The 20,250-nt window shown below is 54.6% G+C and overlaps 2 protein-coding genes across 4 annotated transcripts in view; both read right to left on the reverse strand.

Annotated features, from left to right (window-relative positions):
* Positions 1–1,651: 1,651 nt before the first annotated feature.
* Positions 1,652–4,422, reverse strand: LOC116945118 (protein LRATD2-like). Its single transcript, XM_032959249.2, has one exon. The coding sequence runs from the start codon at positions 3,892–3,894 to the stop codon at positions 2,923–2,925; it is 972 nt and encodes a 323-aa protein (XP_032815140.1). The 5' UTR covers positions 3,895–4,422; the 3' UTR covers positions 1,652–2,922.
* Positions 4,423–7,332: 2,910 nt separating this feature from the next.
* NBAS (NBAS subunit of NRZ tethering complex) overlaps positions 7,333–20,250 on the reverse strand; it is a 36,693-nt gene continuing 23,775 nt past the window's right edge. The window contains exons 34-52 of one of the 3 annotated variants that reach the window (XM_032959250.2): positions 19,819–19,976; positions 19,664–19,732; positions 19,304–19,459; positions 18,682–18,792; positions 18,156–18,276; positions 17,591–17,667; positions 16,978–17,112; positions 16,234–16,475; positions 15,632–15,742; positions 14,888–15,138; positions 14,192–14,505; positions 13,415–13,672; positions 12,801–13,003; positions 11,951–12,046; positions 11,377–11,572; positions 10,808–10,947; positions 10,223–10,370; positions 8,846–8,977; positions 7,333–8,041 (exon numbers count right to left, since the gene is read on the reverse strand). In XM_032959250.2, coding sequence (XP_032815141.2) covers positions 7,760–8,041; positions 8,846–8,977; positions 10,223–10,370; positions 10,808–10,947; positions 11,377–11,572; positions 11,951–12,046; positions 12,801–13,003; positions 13,415–13,672; positions 14,192–14,505; positions 14,888–15,138; positions 15,632–15,742; positions 16,234–16,475; positions 16,978–17,112; positions 17,591–17,667; positions 18,156–18,276; positions 18,682–18,792; positions 19,304–19,459; positions 19,664–19,732; positions 19,819–19,976 — 3,200 coding nt within the window. In that variant the 3' untranslated portion in view covers positions 7,333–7,759. Of the gene's footprint in view, positions 8,042–8,845; positions 8,978–10,222; positions 10,371–10,807; positions 10,948–11,376; positions 11,573–11,950; positions 12,047–12,800; positions 13,004–13,414; positions 13,673–14,191; positions 14,506–14,887; positions 15,139–15,631; positions 15,743–16,233; positions 16,476–16,977; positions 17,113–17,590; positions 17,668–18,155; positions 18,277–18,681; positions 18,793–19,303; positions 19,460–19,663; positions 19,733–19,818; positions 19,977–20,250 lie in introns of those variants that run through there. The other 2 variants (XM_032959251.2, XR_004403200.2) reach the window with 2 other exon arrangements.

A 20,250-nucleotide genomic window follows, 5' to 3' on the forward strand; every position in this document is an offset into this window, starting at 1 on the left:
CACCACGCAGCGCAGCGTCCCTCCGCGCGGATAATCACTCGTTCGCTTCCATCCTGCGCTTACCTTTCTGTCTGTGGAGATTCTCATCACGCACAGAGCGGTGCATGTTGGTTTATTGTGGCCCTCAGGCAGTTGCCACACTTGCCCAGGGATCATGGGGGGCTTGGGCACGCGATGCCCAAGAGTTGCTGGATTGATTCACCAATGGCTTGGAGGTGTTTTTGTACAGCACCCTAGGCGTTGGAGAAAAGCCAACCGCGTTGTATTCCAGTGACAAAGTCGCGTTTTTCTTCCCGCGATTCATGACTGCTGTTTTAAGTGCACGCTTGCGTGTGCAGAGCAGCGGCCACAATTGGCTGGAGCTGCCAGCGCTCATCTCGGTCATAGAACCAAAAGTGCGGTTATCCAGTTGATCATGTTACTCCCCCCATGCACCTCGTGACCACAACCACTGTCGTAATATCAGCCGACTCATGTCGCACTTTTATCGCTACCACCACCACCACCGCGATTACTGTTCTCATGAACTTCACGCCTTGTTACCTGTCCAGAGCCTGTTCTACAAGTTTTAACGGTTCCCTGTACAGTGCTTTCATACTGCACTCAACCTCCATTGATGGTGCAGGAAATAAAGTTTGTCTCCCTCATTTTCTCACACACGTCAACTTTAGAACTCCCTGCCATCGTCCTCCATCCCGAGTTCATATGACCCCGCCTAATTCAGAAAACGTGCTGGTTCATTGCTGGTCGATCAGCACTACAGCAATCGCAAACTGTATAACATAGCTGCTAGGGATTAGAAGCATCTCCCATCCGCTGCCTGCAGCAAGACCCACACAGCGGTGGCACTCGACAGCAGGACCTACATCACATCCTCACCCTCCAGGTTTCGTGAGAGAAATGTTGGGTCGGCCCAAGTACAAAACATTGGCTTGGGGTCCCCATAATGTAAATACAAACTCATATTGTATGCAATTTGATGCGGGGGGTGGGGGGCTACGGAGTGTGGGGCCCCAGTTAAGTTGAACCCCTTTTAAATCCCTCCCTCCCGAACCTTTCGTCAGGTATATCCAGAACCTACAACAAGCCATAACCATCAACCACGCTCTCGAAAAGTATCAGCCAAGGCTTGGGTTTGTGTACTGCAAGCAGCCCAAATTTAGCCTTGTCGACGATCTAGTTCCAAGCCATCAAAGACGAAGAATCAGCCAGCACAGCAGGTTTTGCTCGTCTGGCTTCGTGCAAGAAGCTTCATGCAACAAGCCCCAGAGCTTCAGCGCCATGCCCTCACACAGGTAAGGGCACGTTCGCACAGATTCAGAGCCACGCTCTCATTAAGGACAAGCTCATGCCCTTAAAGAGCAGCCATGCCCCATAAAGTAGAATACACACGTGTATTAGGTGCCCTTTAAGAACGTGGACAATTGCATAACACTGGGCCACAGGGCTTGCATTTCTGACCAACTACTGTAGTTTATGCGTCGCCAGCCGACCGGAATAGGTGGCACGTGATAAACAGTAGCCACGGTTATCGCGAGGTATACTGGATGTGGTATGCCTGGTATAAAAATAAGCCCTGCCTGAACAGCCTGTATCACTGTGTGGAAGACTGCTTTCTTACATCTGCAGGTGTGTGCAACAGCGAGGAGGTAGTGTATTGTTAATTTTATTGAAATATTAAAACTCACAAAGCAAACTGGAGTAAGGCTGGTGGCGTTTGTGTGTGGGCTGTGTTGCATCCTGTGTGATGGTGGGTTGGTGATATCACTGTCACATTCCTGTACAGGTGAGAGACATTACGTACAGGTGAGGCATCAAGTACAGATAAAGGAGGCATTGCGTACAGGTTAGGCATCACGAGCGGGTGAGAGAGGCAACAGGTACAGGATTGGGCGGGACTGACTGCCTGGCTGGGCGCACCTGTATCACCCGGTGCCACCTTGCGCCTCAAGCGAACAGCAGTGATAATTCTAAGGAGCGAGGGGCATGCAACAGCTGAGTAGTCTGGCGGGGGCTCCACAAGGTGACGCCACGTGGACCAGTCGAGTCAACAGCGTCTTCACGGCGGATAAAGGTGGCGAGGGCAGTCGGTGAGACGAGCCTGAGTTGCGGGGTGAGAAGCTAGAAGTGGTGGAGTGAGATACGGGTGAGGTGGAGGTGATGAGGGTGAGTGGTGGGGTGAGTGGAGGTGAGGAAGAAAGTTTAGAGTGAGTAGGGGGGTGAGTTGTAAATTCAGTACAAGGTGGTGAGAAGAGGTGAGGGTGTGTGGGGGCTGATGAATGTGCGTGGAGATAAGTGGGGAAGAGATGAGAGTGACTGGAGAAAGATGACGATATGGTGATGAAAACCAACGGAAATGTTCTTGCCGTTGGTTTTCACACCTGATGATGACTGCTTGTGTTGCAGTCGAAACGTCGTGAGAATTGTATTTTTTATATATTTTATTATTTTATTGTTTCCCTTCAACGTGACTTTACCGAAAGAACCAAGAATATGAATCTCTGCAGTCACGAAAGCTTTAAATCAAAAGATATGGTGATGGTTGTGATGGAGGCACTGGGAGTCGTGACGGATGAGTAAAGACAACGAATGAGAGGGAGTGAGGAAACAGGTGGCGTGGCAACTTGACGAGATTGATGGAGACGAGTCGAGGGTATTACAGTACAATGAAATGGGCGAGTTGAGAAGTCGTGCTAGCTGACCCTGATCCGCTACTCCACAAAAACTTATCCATCCGTGTGGAGTTCATGTTCCACAAAATCCGGGCAGTGCTGCTCCATGGCCACCGCGCTCCTTCATGATCCCGCCTCTGTGGATCCACGCGGCTGGCGGATCCGAGAAAGTGCGGACACCACCCCTCGTCTCACGCCGCGGCCACTTGGTGCTCCACTCGCACCTCGGGCGGGCCGACCGCGCGTCCCGCTACCGCCAACGGCCCGTGGAGGCGATGGTTGCGGCGTTGTTGTTGTTGCTGTTGGATGACGACGATGTGGATGACGCGGTGCTGGCGGAGGCCGTCATTTCGTGGAGGCATCGCTGCCTGCCAAGGCGCTCGAGGCGCCGCTTCTCCAGCACCATGTCTTCCAGGCTGTGGAACTGCAGCGCGTGGCTCTCGGTGCCGCTCAGGTGGAGGCGCAGGGCGTAGGGACCGCGACCGTCACTGCGGCGCTCGCTGCCGCTCTTGAACTGCCGCCTCCCGTAGCGGCACCAGGCGGCGAAGCACTCCGAGTTGGCCCAGCACAGCAGCTGCCCGGCTGCGCCCACTTGCTCCACGGCGCAGCGCACGATCGCGTCCGCGGCCAGGGCCTCAAACTGGTAGCAGGAGGACACGAGGCGCACGGAGCGACCGCCGCCGGCGGCCTCCACCGTCTCGTTCCTCACCGCCTCATCCCTCAGGCTCACGCAGTAGCCGTCTCCCACGAACACCACCCACAGGGACACCTCGCCCGGCGCCGAGAACTCCAGCAGGTCCCCGGGCAAGCAGCGCGGCAGCAGTTCGGACAGGGGTCCCAGCGGCTCCACGGTGCCCCGCGAATTCCGGGGCCCCGCCAGGGTTTTGTTCAGGATGCACTCGTCAATGTGGAAGGCGGACAGCTCCACCTCGTTTGTGCTCAATTGTCCACCTCTCTCTTCTTCTTCTCCTCCACTTGCTCGCCCACGCGCCTTGGGAGGCCCCTTTCCTCCATGACCTTCACCACCTCCTCCTCCACTTCGCCTTCCTGCTCCTCGTCCTCCATCTTTGCCGTCGCTGCCCTCGTCCTCCTCGTCGTCCGTGAAGATGTAGGCCACCGCGGAGCCGGGCACGCCGTCCCCGTCGTGGCTCGCCGCGTCCGCCGTGGGTACCTCGAGGTAGTGAGCGTGCGTGAGCCGCTCCACCTGGTTCCCCATCACCATGGCTCCCGGAGCTCGAGCCGCGCGGAGAAATTCACGGAGGGAGCCCGCGGGGATGAAAGGGGCCCGACTCAGGTGGAGTAGCGGGAGGAAGCAGGAGACGGACGAAGGTCGGGTCCGGTTACCCCCGCCCCCCGTTGGTGTTGGGGGTAGAGAGGGGATCCAGAGGGATCCCCGACTCAGCAGAGGTCTCGCCTCAGCGGGCGTTCGCCTCAATCACGAACTTCGCGAGCCGAGGCAGATCCTGGCGACAGAGAGAGTCTAATGGTGGAGGAGCGGCGCTCCCTCCAGGTACGACTCCTCCTTGCCCCGCCCCTCCAGGTGAAGCTCCTCCCGGTGAGGCCACGCCCCTCCGGGTGAGACTCCACCTCTCGCCCCGCCTGTGCCAGGGGTATTCCGCTAGCCCCGACAGGTGAAGCCGTCACGTGCTGCGGGCTGCAGGTGTGGAGGCGGCGCTGCTGCTGATGCTGTTGGCAGCTGAGCGGCGCCGCGAGTGGGAAGCGCTGCCCGGGTCTCGCGTTTCGCCTCGTCACGGAAAAATGCGCGGGCCCCCTCCGTGGTGGGGAGAGGGGAGGGAGTGGGACGGAGGGGGCGGGAGAGAGGAGGGGGAGGGGATATTTGGAGGATTAATTGGCGTGGCGGGAGGGAAGTCGTGGCACCTGGATTGCTCGAGCGTCGTGATGGGTGTTCCGTGCGATGGGATAGATTCCAGTGTCCTGTGGAACGCTGGGTTTGTGAGATAGTTCTATGCCGAGTGTGGTGCTCTTCTACATGGGAGTGTATTTCCCGAGTTATGATGCTGTATTGAGGTTGGGTGTGACCGATATGGGGGTGTGCACTCCGGTGTGCTTGTGATGCCGTGTGCGAAGGGCGTGCGTCGTTCTCTGGACCCCGGGCTGCCCGGGCACAGCAGATGGCGTCTCTTGGTGCCCCCGTGTCTCTGTGTCCCTGTCCCGAGTGCGCAAAGCTTTGGCAGTGCTGTTTCGCAGCCTCTGGCTCTTGTCCAGACACCGTCTCCGCGATTCACAAATCGCTCAGCGATGCAATGAAACCCCTCATTGCAATTACATTTTATATAAATACAACGCAGCTTATAAATTAAGTCATCGCGTATGCTCATTACACTGTGATTGCAAATGCGTTGAGTTATTTGTGGTTATGCACTAATGTCAACGCAGAATCGAAATTATTTTTTTAAATCTATAAATGGCTAATCCCGCACAAGGGTCGCATCGGGGGTATAGACGCAACGCGCGCGCGTGCGAGTGTCGGCATGAAACGCGCCAGGCGACATCGTCCCCGTTACGGACAGACGCGGGCATTGACGAGGACGGCTGCCCCGGAAACAGCGCGAGGAGAAGAGACCGATTGAGCTCTCGTGACGTGGCAGCTGAGTGACTTGGCGATTAACCTGCGATAGCAACACTCAGAGACCCAATCCCAAACGTGCCTCTCTCTGTTCAACCAGGAAATGGGGCCTTGAGCCACTTAGAGACATTCCACATTCATACGCTTTGGTTCTATTCGGTAAAGTTACGTAGGTAAAAAATAAAACAACAAAAATCACGACGTTTCGGCCACAACACAAGCGGCCTTCATCAGGTGAAGGGACCAGACTGTCTCGAAGTCTTCGAGACTGTCTCGAAGTCTTCGAGACAGTCTGGTCCCTTCACCTGATGAAGGCCGCTTGTATTGTGGCCGAAACGTCGTGATTTTTGTTGTTTTATTTTTTACCTACGTAACTTTACCGAATAGAACCAAAGAGTATGGATCCTTGCAGTCACGAAAGCCTCAAATCTAGAACATTCCACATTGCTATGACCGAGGTCAATAGTCAACTCTCGATTACTCCAGAGTAACGGTGGGAGGGATTTACCCTGATCATACAAATACATGTTCTATCCTACGTGCCTATGTCAGCTGTTATTTCCGACTCTCTGTCTCTCTCTCTATGCCTCTCAGATCTTTCATGCTCACATGTCCTTTGGATTGCACTCTCATGCCTTTGGATTGCACTCTCATGCCTTTGGATTGCACTCTCATGCTCACGTCTTTTGGATTGCACTCTCATACTCACATGCCCTTTGGATTGCACCCGTTGAGTTGCACTCCCTCGTCGAGGAAGCCGCTCTCCTCCTATCTTACAGTTACATGCTAATTTCTCACATTAACAACATGCTAATCTCTCACATTAACATAGCCACTTCCGTGCACCGTCGAGGAGGCCGCTTTCTCCTATCTTACAGTTTCATGCTAATTTCTCACATTAACATCACTAGCCCCGGCCACTTCTTTATGACCCTTGGGCTACACCCATTTCAAACCTTTTAAAAGTCTGCCTCAGCAGCAGACCATGCTTTCCCACCTGATGATGGACGCTTGTGTTGCGCCCGAAACGTCGCGATTTATTTTATTTTATACCTACGTGACTTTACCGAAAGAACCAAAGAGTATGGATTCCTGCAGTCACGAAAGCTTCAAATCAAGATTAATACAAATACAGATTATGCAAAAGCTTTGCAAATGAGGGTATAAATCCGCATTTGCATGGAAAGGAGGTGAAAGTATGTACAAAGTTGTCATCTGCCTTTCTTGGCTTCTTGAAGTCATCTCTCACCGTGTCACGGGCAAGGAGGAGCAGTCGCAGTCAAATAATCCAAGGCACGGAGGAGCGCGACTTTTAGATATTTTCCTCTTTCTATCATAAGCACTGTTAATCCACACGGATAATCGAGACAACCTATTTATTGACTTCTCACAAAGGGGTACTCATGTTATCAGTTCAGGAGGCATGAAGGTCGAATTGACCCAGAGCTTTTCTGCATCCTGGCCACTTAACTTGAATGCATGTGGTCAGGGGCTTAGGTGAGTTGAGGGGAGGGGGCGGAGGGCAAAGCTCTGTGGCGAGCGGCACAATTGGCACGGACGCTAACCAGGGCTGACAGACAAACATCTTGCCAGGAATCGCCCGCCTAATCAGGCGTGCCCGGAGCCCTCGGGACATCGGGGAAAAGGTCGTGCGCAAGGGGCGTAGCCACGCCAGGGTTTCCACCGGATCGGCTGTAGGATTCAAACCCCTGAGGAGGTGTCCCCCGCACCCAACACATCTTCACGTAGCCGTCACGTCAGACACCAACAAGAGCCGCGTGCCGCTCACCCAAACCTCTCGTATTTCCCGAAACCCCACGAGTCTCTGGGCCCTGTAGACGCAGGTTCTGCTGGCAGAGGTTGCTCCTATGTTCCGTAGTGACTCGGTCGAGTGATCTTTATTCCTGCGGCAAATCGAGTTTTGCGGTGTGACGCACCGCGGCTTGTGCCGATGTCAACACATAAGCTCTGCTGATGCGAGCAGCAGCAGAATTTCATAAAGACAACAGATATGAAAATATCCGACCCAAGCCCGTGTTCTGGGCTGGTACAAAAACTCGCTGGCCACACACGTTGCTGTTCTGTCTCGAAAAACATGTATATTTTATTTTAACAGTGGCACACGATTCAGCCAACATTATACATTGTCTTCAAGTGTCCACATTTCATGCCATTACGTGTACTTGCGCATAGACATGCGCATCCGCGTTACAAAATAACTAACACTGGATTCATTTATGTTATTCAAGATTAAACACATGCCGACCATATCACACGGCTGGCTCATTGTAAATTCTGTCAACATATTAGATTACTCCACTTTTCGATAATAGATAACTCGTCACACGCGAGCCAATGACATTGCTCCCCGCTTCATGGTACCAGGGACAGCGACGCCAACATAGATCTGGCATGAAGAACTTCGATTTGACAACTTAATTTGCCACAGGATCACTATCCCTGTCAGTCGTCCGGGCGTAACTCGCTCCGCTTGAAGTTGTCAGCCCTGGAGCCACTGCTTGAGGAAGCTGGCGGCGGCATTGAATGTGCCAAGCGCCGGCGGCGTGCGTCTGTGCGCCATCACGAGCGAGGCGGCCTCCATCCCATGCCCAGCGGCCTTCAGCTCTAATGCCAACCCCTCCACGTCCCAACTCTCTGTCTCCCAGTTGGACAGGAGGTGGCCAATCAGGTGCGGGTACAGGGCGGTGGGCAGGCAGGCAACGGCCAGGCCCCGTGTCAGCAGCAGGCCCAGCAGCTCGGGGTCACAGTTGGAATGGTCGACCTTCGAGGGACACAATAGAGGGAGTGGAGTGTTGCACAGCGCACATGGCATGACACACAGGACACGCACTAAAAAACGTAACTGGCAAAACATCAGAAATAAGCATCCTGAAAAAATTCAAAAGCAACATCCATGACTGCACGGTGCTCAGTATTGACCGGTCTGCTGTAGCGCTTGAGCTGGGCTACCAGATTATTAAAGGAATTGATCACTCTACCGATTATCGGTTTAATTGTTTCACTCATCGTGTAACACAGAAATAGTTGAGAATTAATTTCTCAGATTTGTTTCCAAGTGTGTCGCTGAATGGGATGTGATGGGCGGGGCTTCTTGACAACATGGCCATCATCAGCTGAGTCGCGCTCGGTGTGGCTTGGAGGGGGTTTCCCACCTTCAGGAGGCAGGATGCCAGGATGGCTGCCATGTTTAGAGGAGGCCATGTAATCTACCACAAATAAAATTAGCCGATTACAATTTGTGGTCGATTGAGTAACTTAACCACGTCGCGGAGACCATGACGGTGAAATGACCTTGTCTTGCAAGTTCAGACGAACTCGTGGTCCGCTAAAGTTGTAATTGCGTAACTCATAATAATTGTATGTATGTTAAACTTCATACCATACGTAGCTAACTGTGCTCATCGGATTTGCAGGGGGGGGGGGGGGAAGGACAACAAACTAAACACAAAAAGCAGTTCTAAAGAAATGAGTAATCACAATGTAATTGCGATTTGGGCTATCGATGCTGCTGTTATTAATATAACCGATGATCTGAGGCTGGGGTGGCTGGGCCAGCCACGCGCACCTCAGTGACCGCGGTGGTAATGAGGCCGATCGCGCGCTTGTGCAGCTGCGCATCTCCGCCGTCCAGCGCGAGCTTCAGCGCCGGCAGCAACAGGGAGCGCTCCAGCAGCAGCTCCAGCAGTTGCTCCACGCACTGCAGCCAGGTGCACACACACACACACACAAGGGGCAGACACACACAAGGAGCAGACACACACAGGGGCAGACACACACACAGGGGCAGACACACAAGGGGCAGACACACAAGGGGCAGACACACAAGGGGCAGACACACAAGGGGCAGACACACACATACACACAAGGGGCAGACACACACAAGGGGCAGACACAAGGGGGAGACGCATAAGGGGGCAGACACACAGAGACCCAATGCCTCTGTGCTTTATGACCTGAACGTGGCTGTGTGCCAGACCGACACCAGAACCAGGAGGGATTTCCACGTGGGTAAATTATTCTCCCAATGCGTGTATTGTTACACTCATTTGTGTGCAGCTTGCGCACAGCTTTCTCGCCGTTCACAGAGCGCTAGAGCTGGTTCATTGTCGCCCCCAGGCAGTGGCCACGCTGACCCCACAGTGGTACTGGCAAAGGAGGTCCCATGATGTCGATGCTCACCCCGAGCTCTCATTACTCTGATAGTCCATTGTCTTGGTGCTGTACGCCTTTTGGCGTCCTCTGGTCTAACACCGTTTGAGACGAGGAAAGCTGTCACTGGTGCGGACAAATCAGTTTCAAATACAATGCATATATTATCAGTGTTTTTCGTTTGCACTTTGACCACAAGTATTGTGGTTAATGCAGACATGATTCCTTGTAAAAGGTTTCAGTTAGGTGTTTTAACAACTTAACACCTGTTTTGTTGCCAGATAAGAGGGGAAAAATCTATTCTCATATTTTGGTACTGGCAAAGGAGGTCCCATGATGATAATGATAATCATCGGGGCTTTTTCATTTATCGTCATGCCAACAAACCTCATCTCACAACGCCGCACCATCCGCAGCACGCGGAGGTGAGTCCCGGAGGCACAAGGCGGCAGCAGAGGCAATGATGGCCGAACTGTGCTGATGATTCCTAACAAGGACAAACCTGGTGTGCAGAGGTCCCCTTGTCTTGCTGCTGCTGATGATGCTGCTCTCTAAATTAATACGGCCACAATTTTTACCCTTTACAGTTGGTCTAAAACACAGCTGTGTACGTTACACACGCAGTGTGGTGATGTCACATGAGACACAAGGCACGCTGGAAGGACCGGTACTATGTTCACAATTGCGACTTTCCAACAACACAGCTGTAACTCCCAGTGTTCGTGACGACGTGAAGGATTGGCCGGTGGTGGCACCGTAAGCGCCGTGTGGCGTGCAGAGCCCAGCCCCATACCGGCGTTGGCAGCGCGTGCCGCGTGCCGTGCAGCGATCGCGAGATTCCCAGGATCGTGGCACCAGCCTCAACTGTCTCGGCAGGAGAGGAGCTTGCCGACAGCACCGCCGCCGCCAGATGCAGCCAGGGGCAAGCGTCACGGCTTGCTCTGCACGCAGCAACCACATGTATTTGCACTGCATAGTTAACTTTCAGTTTACTTGCCAAAATAGATAATCGCTTGCAAATAAAGTGAAAATTTTTCTTGGATTGGCTGCACATATCCAAATGTCCAACAATAAAATAACAAATCCAGCCCTGTGTAGTTGTGTTTTTCTTTGTCTGTTTGAACATACCATGTTTTCCAGGTGTTATTTGCATTTTACGTGCAAATCATTTTCAAAAATGAAAACAAATTCTTCCATGCAGAATTCAATGCGTATATCGTGAGCATACGTATAGATTTCGATCACCGAATCGATGAATCATTTAACTCGGTGGGTTCACTGCCTATTCAGTTGTGCCTGAGAATGTAGTTGCCTAGCAACACGGTTGCAAGGTTGCCAAGCAACCATTGCCGAGTAGACAGGAGAGGAGGCCACTCACAGTGTGGTGTTGGACATCGGCGGCCAGGCCTGCAGCAGCAGCACGAGGTGCGGCACGAGGGGCGGCGTCACGCTGGCGCCTAGCAGCTCCTCAAAGAGACGCAGCCGCCCCTCCTCGTCACACACCTCTGCCATGTCCAGCTGCAACAGACCCCATCGATCAGCACCAACACAGTGGTGGAAGAGCAGCGATACTGCTTTTCCACCATAGACCAAAGCTGCGCCAATGCCTGACGCAGCTCAGGAGGCACTAGGTTGTTTTTCAACTGTGGTAGGAAAGCCGCACTGTTGATGTCACACACGATGGCCAAGTCGAGATGCATGTAGTGACGCCGTGTCCTCACGGTTTGGTATGACAAACAGCTGGTGGAAAACCAGCCACGCTGGTTCAGCTTTGGTGTGCCATTGGAAAAGGGGTATAAGTGATCCGCCAGCACTAGAAGCAACGTATTGTGAATACCATCAGATCAGCAGCCCGACCAGAATAGCATTAATGCATCCAACAGCACTGCCAGAATAGAACCACTGGTCCCTTAGCCAGAACCCAGCAGGGCCAGCGACATCACTCACCGTTCGGTGGGGCCAGGCGTCCGTCAACACAGCCTGCGTGCGGTAGAAGGCGAGGAGGTGGCCCTCCTCATCTCCAAGCCGGAACGCCTGCTCTAGGATCTGCAGCACGGCAACGCGAGGACGCACCGGCAGCGCCGCGTCGGTGCAGAATGGGCGCAGCCACGACAGCAGGTTGTCGGCGCTCACCAGCTTCCCCCTGCACACAGCGAGACACCAGCAGGGAACAATAAACTAGTGGCGACAATCACTGCTAATTCTCGATTATCAGTCGGTGGATTATCCAAGTTGTATTGCTTTGCCTTACATAACCATCCAGTAATTAAGAAGAGTCCAGTGCGACTGCCAACATCGTAATTCCACTGCCCACTTTGACAATTCGCCGGCAGCATTTTAGAAGTTCACCAGGCAACTCCTGAAGCCGTCCACCGGCTCATTCGCCAACCTCCATATTGACGTATAAGCATTTCTGATTAACTGCCCAACGCACAAATGAAGAAGGGCAAACCGACTCCCAGGCCTGGCCCAAAATACCAGGGGGCAGCGCTCATGGGCTCCCTGTGTCACGGCGCCTTACCCGTCCTCGGAGTGGGAGCGCACGACCGACACGATCCCCTCCAGCGCCTCCAGTGGTGCCTTCTCGCCCAGCAGCTCCACGGCCTCCGGCCGCTCCCTGCAGAGAAGGAGGCACGGGCGAGCAGCTCAGCGCGACCGCATGGCCCTCTTCGTCACAATCCCGAAGTGTGACTCTGCGCGTAAGGCGGCTCGGCGGCTTGTATTCCGAATGTGGTGCTCCGGGTTAGGCTGCGCGGGGAGTGTTTCTGTCAGGTTTTCGCCACGCACTACTGCGGGTAACTGCAGACGCCGACTCTTTGACATACGTTGACTTTGACTACTCTTCAACTTCTTCTTAAATTCCTGACGATGCCTGGAGTCGTGCGTGGTGGAGAAAGCTTGAGAGGAGCAACGCTTAAAACCCGATCCAACTCAGAAGATCACACTTGGCACAGTAGCCATGACTTTTGGTAAAAAAAAAGTTTCCTGTAAAGAACTCTTGCTACATGCGACATCGATACAGACAACTGGGAGAGCGCACTGAGAGACCGTGGTACACATTGTCAGGAAACTGCCTTGGATTCGAGGCCAAACCGGAGCCAAAGCCAGGTGCATCTTAGTTGGGGACCAGTCAAAGCCAGTCAAAGTCTGGTGCTCTTGGCCGAAGCCATGTTAAGGATCGCAGCTCTCAGCCAAGTCTTGGGACCGAGGCCAAAATCAAGGACAAGCCCCGAGGGAATGAGACCTCTAGCCGGCCTTGAGGCCGAGGGGCGGTTTCGAGGAACCAAGACTGAGGGCTCGCCCCTTGCAGCCCCTCTGTCTACATCACCGGCGCCATACGACGTGGCAAAGGGAGGGTTGGTGGCAGTTACTGGAGCGCGTTGACGATTGTGAGGACAGCTCGGTGAATTGCGTCGCGCACGCGGTCGCGACGCTCGCCCAGCGCCGCACGCAGCACGCCGTGCACGCAGGGCAGCGGCCGCCCATCCAGCGCCAAGCGCAGAGCCAGCTGCAGCACAGTCTTCTCCTCCGAGCACGCCAGGTCGAAGGCGCGCGCATAGGCACGCTCTTGCTCCTGTGAGGGTGAGCACGTGTGAGTGCATAGTACACAAATGTACCGACGCGTGCGTGCTACGTTGCCCATTAAACACGCTTGTTTTCCTGCATCAACTAGAGTAAGCCTGGAAGCACAGTGAAGCACAGTAAAGCACAAAAATAACAAGATAGAAATGCAAAATACAATTAAAAGTAAGGAAGCTAAAGCTCACGATAATTGCCATCTAATGAAAATTGATACTACGTCACGAAAATGTTTTATTGCGGCAAACCAAGCAGAGAAAGGCAAACTTATGAACTTGCATACAAGTGCTCCAAGGTGCCACCACTTCAGCGCTGATGTAACTGGGCGCAGGAGGAGCAAATTGATATACTGTAACTTTACGTGACGGCAACCGTACCGCGTGCTCAGGAAAGAGAGACCGCATACCTGCTCGCTGTGCCGAAGCGCAGCGATGGCATCGTCCCGCAGGGACTGCAGGTGCTTCCGCACAGCGTGCAGTCGACTCGCGACGTCGTCCAGCGTGCGCGCGCCGTCCTCGCACCCGGCATCTGCTGCCGCTTCCTCGCCATCGTCCACGGAGCCCCCGCCGCCCCCCCCTTTCTTGCGGGAGGTGGGCCGCCCCTTGAGCTTCTCCACAAACGCGGCGGCGCGCTCCGCCGTGTCCACCCGCGTCTTGATCGGCAGCTGGAAGGGAGGACAGCTCCTTGGCGACACAGGGACCGGGGGCTTGCTAGAGGGGCACTCACACGGAGCGACAACTGCTCTTATCTCATCGTCTGCCTTCCGGCTCATGCACCAGGGGTGGGGGGAACCTTTCCCATCAGGTGACTGAATAGGACTTTCAATATACCTTTGGAAAGCCAAAGACACACACCGAAGTGGAACGCAATAACAACACCAAAAAACACGTGCTTGTCAACCGTGAATGAAGAGGCTCTTGGAGTGACATAAGGAACTGAGCGCGGTGCTAAAATTAGAAATGGTGTTGTTGCCAGTAGTGCAGCTAATGTTCTTGCAGTGACAGATAAATATTGGTCACAGGCCATATCAAAGTGGTAAGTCACGAAGTGTAGCCTTGGTACAAATGCTGCACACATCACCAATGGACTCACAAACGAGAGGGTAACCGTCCAAAAGAAACACAAACATAAACACGCCGAGAAAACACACACAGCGGGACAGGGTCGAGAGTGGTGGCCTTGCCTGATCGACGGCGTCTGCGGAGACGGTGACCTCCTGAAGAAAGGCGTCCAGGTCAGGTGGTGAGAGTCTGCCCAGGAGCTGCTCACAGTCGCGGTAGCGCCTGCCCCAGTCCACCTCGTCGCCATCTTTTCCGGTGCCGTTCCAGAACAGCCGGCGCAGCCACGTGGCGAACACGGCGCTCTGCGTCAGTCCGCCCGCCGTGGGTAGCTTGGGCACCAGCTTGGCCACCGTGGTGACGTTCTGGGACGTGAGCACGGGCCGCAGCGCATCCAGCGGGTTGGCGCTCGTGTCCATCAGCTTCTTGTAGTTGAGGCCTGGTGCGGCACAGAGTGGGAGAAGAGTTACTGCCAGCGATCGACACATGCGGCCGCGCACCAGGGCTTCATTTTCTCACCGAATATTTTTGCTGGTGAGACCGGGAGGAGGCATGTGACTAGAAGCCATAGTCAGAGGTACTGCTTGGTTTGTGCCCTGGTGCAACCAAAAGGGCCCCCCTTTCTATCTGCATTCCCTCTCTCTGCATAGCCCGGCACACTGGGCGCCTCTGGTCCATGGGCTAGGTTCAGTCGAACCGCCTGCACACTCAGTAGTGAACACCGCTGCTGGGTGACGTACGGGTGAGCAATATCATCATTTTAGGCACCATGGGAACACTGCGTCCCGCTTGGCCCGCGTTTGGCTTTGCGCGACACTGACCAGGCATGGTGGACCGCAGCTTCCTGAGCAGCTGCAAGTGGGCGCCTGGCTTGCCGGGATGGGCGCCGTGGTCGCCGCAGCCGCAGCTCTCCAGCAGGCCAAAGTAGCAGAGCAGTCGTGCGTGGTCACCGCCCGGCACTCCGGGGTACACATACTTGGTCATGTGATCGAGCACGCCGGCCGGGTCGGCCTTCAACTCCGACACGAGCCCCAGCGCCGTCACGCGTTGCTCCACCTGCCGCGTCGCCAACCTGGGCACGCGCACGGGGTGCCAGCAGCGTGGGCACATGGGGGGAGTCAGTGGCGTGCGGACTCCAAGAGTGTTTCAATTGATGTGGGGCGCGGACACTGAAACGCACAGTTGTGGTATCGCTATTCTACATCGTGCCACGTTTCCAAGCTGTTCCAACCGAAGGTCTAACCATGGTGACCATCGTCATCATTGTCTATGGGAGCGGTTCCCAACCTGTGATCCGCAGGCAAATGGTGGCCCACAAGGCGGTGTGAATTGGTGCACAGAACTGTTCAGATTTTTTTACAAAACACCAGCAATTTATTAATGCCTATTGCACAATTATTTCAATTCCATTTACAACTTTTATATAAAAAATTGACGACACTTTTAGAGTAGTTTTGATTTTTCAAAATGTTATTGGCGATACACGCTGGGGCGGGGAGCCACTGTAAGACATCCGTGGGTGTTGTGGCACGCTACGAGATGGGGCGCTGTGTGTGGTGCTTCACCCGCTATCCGTGAACAGGAACTCAAGGTGCGTCATGTAGAGCTCCCACAGCGGCATCTCGTAGCGCCGCGCCAGCGACATGGACAGCTCGTAGGTGGCGTCGTCCAGGGTCCTAAGGCAGCATGACAACGGCACAACATGCACCAGTCGACACGTACAGATGGCGTCACCCGTGACATCAAACACGACTGCACATGCATGACATGGCACCCACGGTGACACACGACATCACATGTGATAGCAAATGCACGACGGCACACAAGACGATGCATAGCATTACAGACAAAATGGGACGCACGTTACCACACATGGTGTCAAGCATGACGGCATAGCATAAGGGAGACAGAAGACACACGACGCAACACGAGCAGACAAAAAACGCACGACGGGACACACGAAACGACGCATACACAATGTTAGGCGGCACATGCGGAGAGACACAAAGACACAACGCAAGGTGCCATGCGGTGCCACGCACAATGGCACACGCGCACGGCAGATGAGACGTCACACACGTGGGTGTGAGATCCGTGAGTGTGACCGGTCAGAGAGGCCCGTGCGCGTGTGAACGCCCCAACGCGTGTCCCGCGTCGCGTCCCTCACTCGACTAGGCCAAGGATGGTCCCGCGCTTGTACTGAGCGTCAACGGCGAAGCGCTGCACGTCCACACCGGTGCCAAGGGTGTGCAACGTCTGTGCCTGCGTTAGGTCGGTGAGCCGCTCGCTGTAGAGGCGCAGCCGCCCCTCCAGCATGGCCAGCTCCTCAGGGCGCGCGGCCACAGCCGGCGCCGAGCCTCCTGCCGCCATCCGCTCACTCGCTAGGGCCACCACCTCGCTCGGGTCGGCCTGGGGGGACACACAGCGCCAGGCACTCACGTCTAGCAGCTTCATCAAGGCAGCTTGATCTTTATGAAGACAAAGTTCATTGTATTATGCTTGGTCTGTATGTGTGTGTGCTGGCCATGTGTGTGTTCTGCTTAATGTGTGTATGTGTACTGCTCATGTATAAGTCGAGCCTGGTGTGTTACCAGCCCTGTTTATATATATTTTATTATTTTATTGTTTCCCTTCAACGTGACTTTACCGAAAGAACCAAGAATATACTGTCTATACCTATTGGTGTTTGTGTGCGAGTAGCCTGTGCCTCAGTGTGTGTGTATGTCTGAGAATATCTCAGTGTGCATTAGACTAGCCTGGTTTTCACTTGTGAGGGTAACTATCCTGATGAGTGTGTGCAAGACTGGTTTTTATTCTGTTATGAGTGTATGCAAGAGCGTGTAGCCTCGAGCCCAGTGTGAGTGTATGTGCGAGCGAGTAGACTCGAACCCAGTGTGAGAGTGAGACTTGCCCAGTAGACTGAGTCGGGATGGCCGCTGCTGGGCTGCAGGCGCACGTGGATTTGCAGCGCGTAGTAGTAGACCGCAAGCTGCAGCGACAGTGCCGTCGCACTCTGCCTCTCAAAGCAGACGTCTGCTTCCAGGGGCTGCACGGACACGACAGGCGAGAGGAGCGTTACGCACACAGGCCCTCGCTCAGGCTCCCATGCCCTCGAACACTCCCATAATCGTTGACACAATCACATTTTCATCACATAGAAACCCCACGTTCACGGTCCCTAACACTCTCCCTCGTCCCCTTAACACTCCCTGTCACTCCTTCACGAACATACTCTCCCTAAAACCCCAAGTAAACATTCCCCACATGTACATCCCAGCCGTTTGTCGATCCATTGCTGGACGGGGCTTCCCCGTGCCTGTGCAGCTGACGGTTATTTGATCACACTTCACCAGCCTGGTCTGTGCGGGTTGGTAAAGGCAGCAAGTATAGATGTGGGAGTGTAGAGGTACAGTACAACATTATAGTTTGCTGCTCTGCCTCCAAAGAGGGTGGTTTCTCTACCGCGGTTTCACAGAAATTTCCGAGCCCTCGCTGCACACATGACTGTGAGCGTCAGTGCTTACGTCGGACAGTGCCAGCAGATAGGCGAGCGCCAGTGTCGTGTCGGTGGACATCGTCTCACTTGCCAATTCCAGCAAGACTGCGCACGGTGACACGAGGAGACAGGAGGTGACGAGAGGTGATGCAAGGAGACGTGGGATACATGGGGGGCCACACTGGTGAATAAGGGCCACTCATACACGAGGGACACAGGGAGACACAGAGAGAAACAGGGACACCCAGTGGCGCAAGTTGGCAAGATGCAGTGAGGAACGCCACCATACGGCAAACGACTCGGCCCAGCACTATGTGAACAAAACAATATGGAAGCGCAGGATACATGTGGCTCGGAAATGTGCACAATACAAATTGTGACCAGATGTGAGATCACACACAGAGTGGGCGATCTAGATCACACAAAGAGAGGGCGTCTAGATCGCACACGGAGTGGGCGTCTAGATCGCACACGGAGTGGACGTCTAGAGCCACAAGGAGGAGCTACCTGTAGGTGCTGATTTAGCGATGGGCATGGTCTCTTGAAACTTTTTCTGGACGCGCGGCCCTCGTTATCGTGTGTGCGGCACGTACCCTGAGAAGCCGGGAAGGGGTGGAGCCCCCCTCCGCTCGTCTCCAGCAGCTTCCCGGCCTGCAGGTGCAGCTCCGCCTGCCGCACCGAAGCCACTGCCAAGTCCGGGTAGAGCTCCCCTCCCTGCAGCACGTACGCCCAGTGCAAACGTTGCATCAATAAAGTCCTCTCCAAAGTGGAATGGTGCATGATGGGACACCGAGAGCCGGTGCATCTTTGGGTGCTCTGGCACTTTTTGGAGTTGTTGTTGGTGGTGCTGCTGCTTGAGCCTGGGCTGTGCCATGGTGTTGCAGTCTAACCCGACGACTCCTTTCCCCCCTGCTATCCACGATGTTGACCTCCCTTTTATCCTTGGTCTACGACTTCCTCTGTCTCTCTCTATAAAACAATTATTTCCACTTTTTCTGCACGGTGCCTTGACATGCAGTTGCATTTAGATGCAGTTGCTGTATAAAACAAATCTCGTTGCTTTTGTTGTGTGGAGGTGTAGATGGGTTAACGCCTTCCCGCCATCGAGCGCCTGCTTGCCTTGTATCCCGAGCCGTCTGCACCCAGCGAGGCGTAGAAAGGGTGCCACGCCTGTCTCTCTGGGGCCGCCCTGCTCCGGGACTCAGGAGCCTTGTCATTCTCTGTGGCGGTCTGCCAAATCACCAACGGCACACAAGGTCACGGCGTGGACGCAGTGCGCCCCGGCAACGGCTCACCGAGGCACGCACAATAGGGCACATGACGGGATGGCAGCTCACGCGAATGCCAGCCAAAGCGTCTTTTCCATGCGTCACCATGTTAGGAGTGAACATTTGCGAACGGAGATGGACAGAAAGAGAAAAGAGGACGTTATAGAGCGGGTTCAGGGGGAGAGAAGGGTAATGATCCAGAAAAGGCAAAGGATGTGGATTGGGCAACATTCTCAGTTGTTGGAGAGCTCGAGGAAGTTCTTCTCAAACGAAGGAAGTTGGGAAAGAGGCAGAAAGAGAAAGATGCTGCTTGGTGTCTTAAATGAAAAAAGGTGGGTAGAGTGAATTGAGTGAGAAAACTCAATATGAGATCAATTGGAGGGAGTTTGAGGCAAAGATCTGCCACTGAGCAGAGGACTAAATGTTACCATGTCAGGACCGGGGGCTTGGGTGGGAATAGGGGACAAGGGCACCTGCAGTGGGCGCAGGTACGAGAGGGACTTGGCCCAGAGGTGCGGCTGGGCGATGGCATGCAGGGCGACGCGCGTGCCATGCGTGGTGCTCGCGATGACGCCGGCAGTCAGCGCCGACGTCTTCTGCAGGAGGCCTCCCCTGTCCAGCTCCTCCAGCTGGATTCGACGTGGTGACGAGCGAGAGCACGTGGCGGCACGCGCGTGACACACGCGCAAGGGACGTGGCAAACGCGTCGTGAGCGCACGGGACACGCGCGGCGACTCGTGCGTGTGTGTGTGGGCGTGTGTGCGTGCGCGTGAGTAACAGCGGCGAGCAGAGCGAGTGCAGCCCGCGATGTCGTGTTGGTGCTGCGGCCACACCTGGACGTGCTGCTCACTCGAGTTGTTCCTCATGGTCTCCCCGTGCCCATCCACACTCTCGTACAGCATCTATGAGGAGTTAAAGAAAGGCACCATATTCTAGAGGCTCACACATGGGTATGGGGAGGGTGGAAGGCAGGGAGGGAGGGACAGACCTGAGCTCGCAGGCTGCAGCTGGCCGCCAGCAGGGACTGGATGGTGTCGGCGGGGCAGTGCGTGAGCGCGAACGCCAACAGCTCCTGACGCTCGGGGAGCTCGAGCGCTCCGTGACACTGCGCCAACGAGCTGCACACGGACCAGCCGCCTCCGTAGGCTGCACACCCATAGCACCGTATGAGTACCCATGGCACGGTAACCGCACGCAGCACAGCGCTTACACAAAGCCTCTTTGTGCGTGCACAGAGCGCATGATGATATCGCTGCCACCTGTAGACTGAAGTCACCTTGAAAAGGAGACTCGTTATCTCAATGGGTTATCGCTTGGTAATGAATAATATAATTATTATTAATACTGCATACATTCAGCCCTGTACAAATACACACAGTACACAAACGTGTGCATACGACACAATGAGCAGACACAGCAG

The sequence above is a fragment of the Petromyzon marinus genome, chromosome 23, assembly GCF_048934315.1.
Source record: "Petromyzon marinus isolate PM22_M1 ecotype Great Lakes invasive population chromosome 23, UKy_Petmar_22M1.pri1.0, whole genome shotgun sequence".
NCBI classification, from domain to species: domain Eukaryota; kingdom Metazoa; phylum Chordata; class Hyperoartia; order Petromyzontiformes; family Petromyzontidae; genus Petromyzon; species Petromyzon marinus.

Coding starts and splice junctions, on each gene's coding strand:
- LOC116945118 (XM_032959249.2), bottom strand. CDS start 3,894: ATGGTGATGGGGAACCAGGTGGAGCGGCTCACGCACGCTCACTACCTC.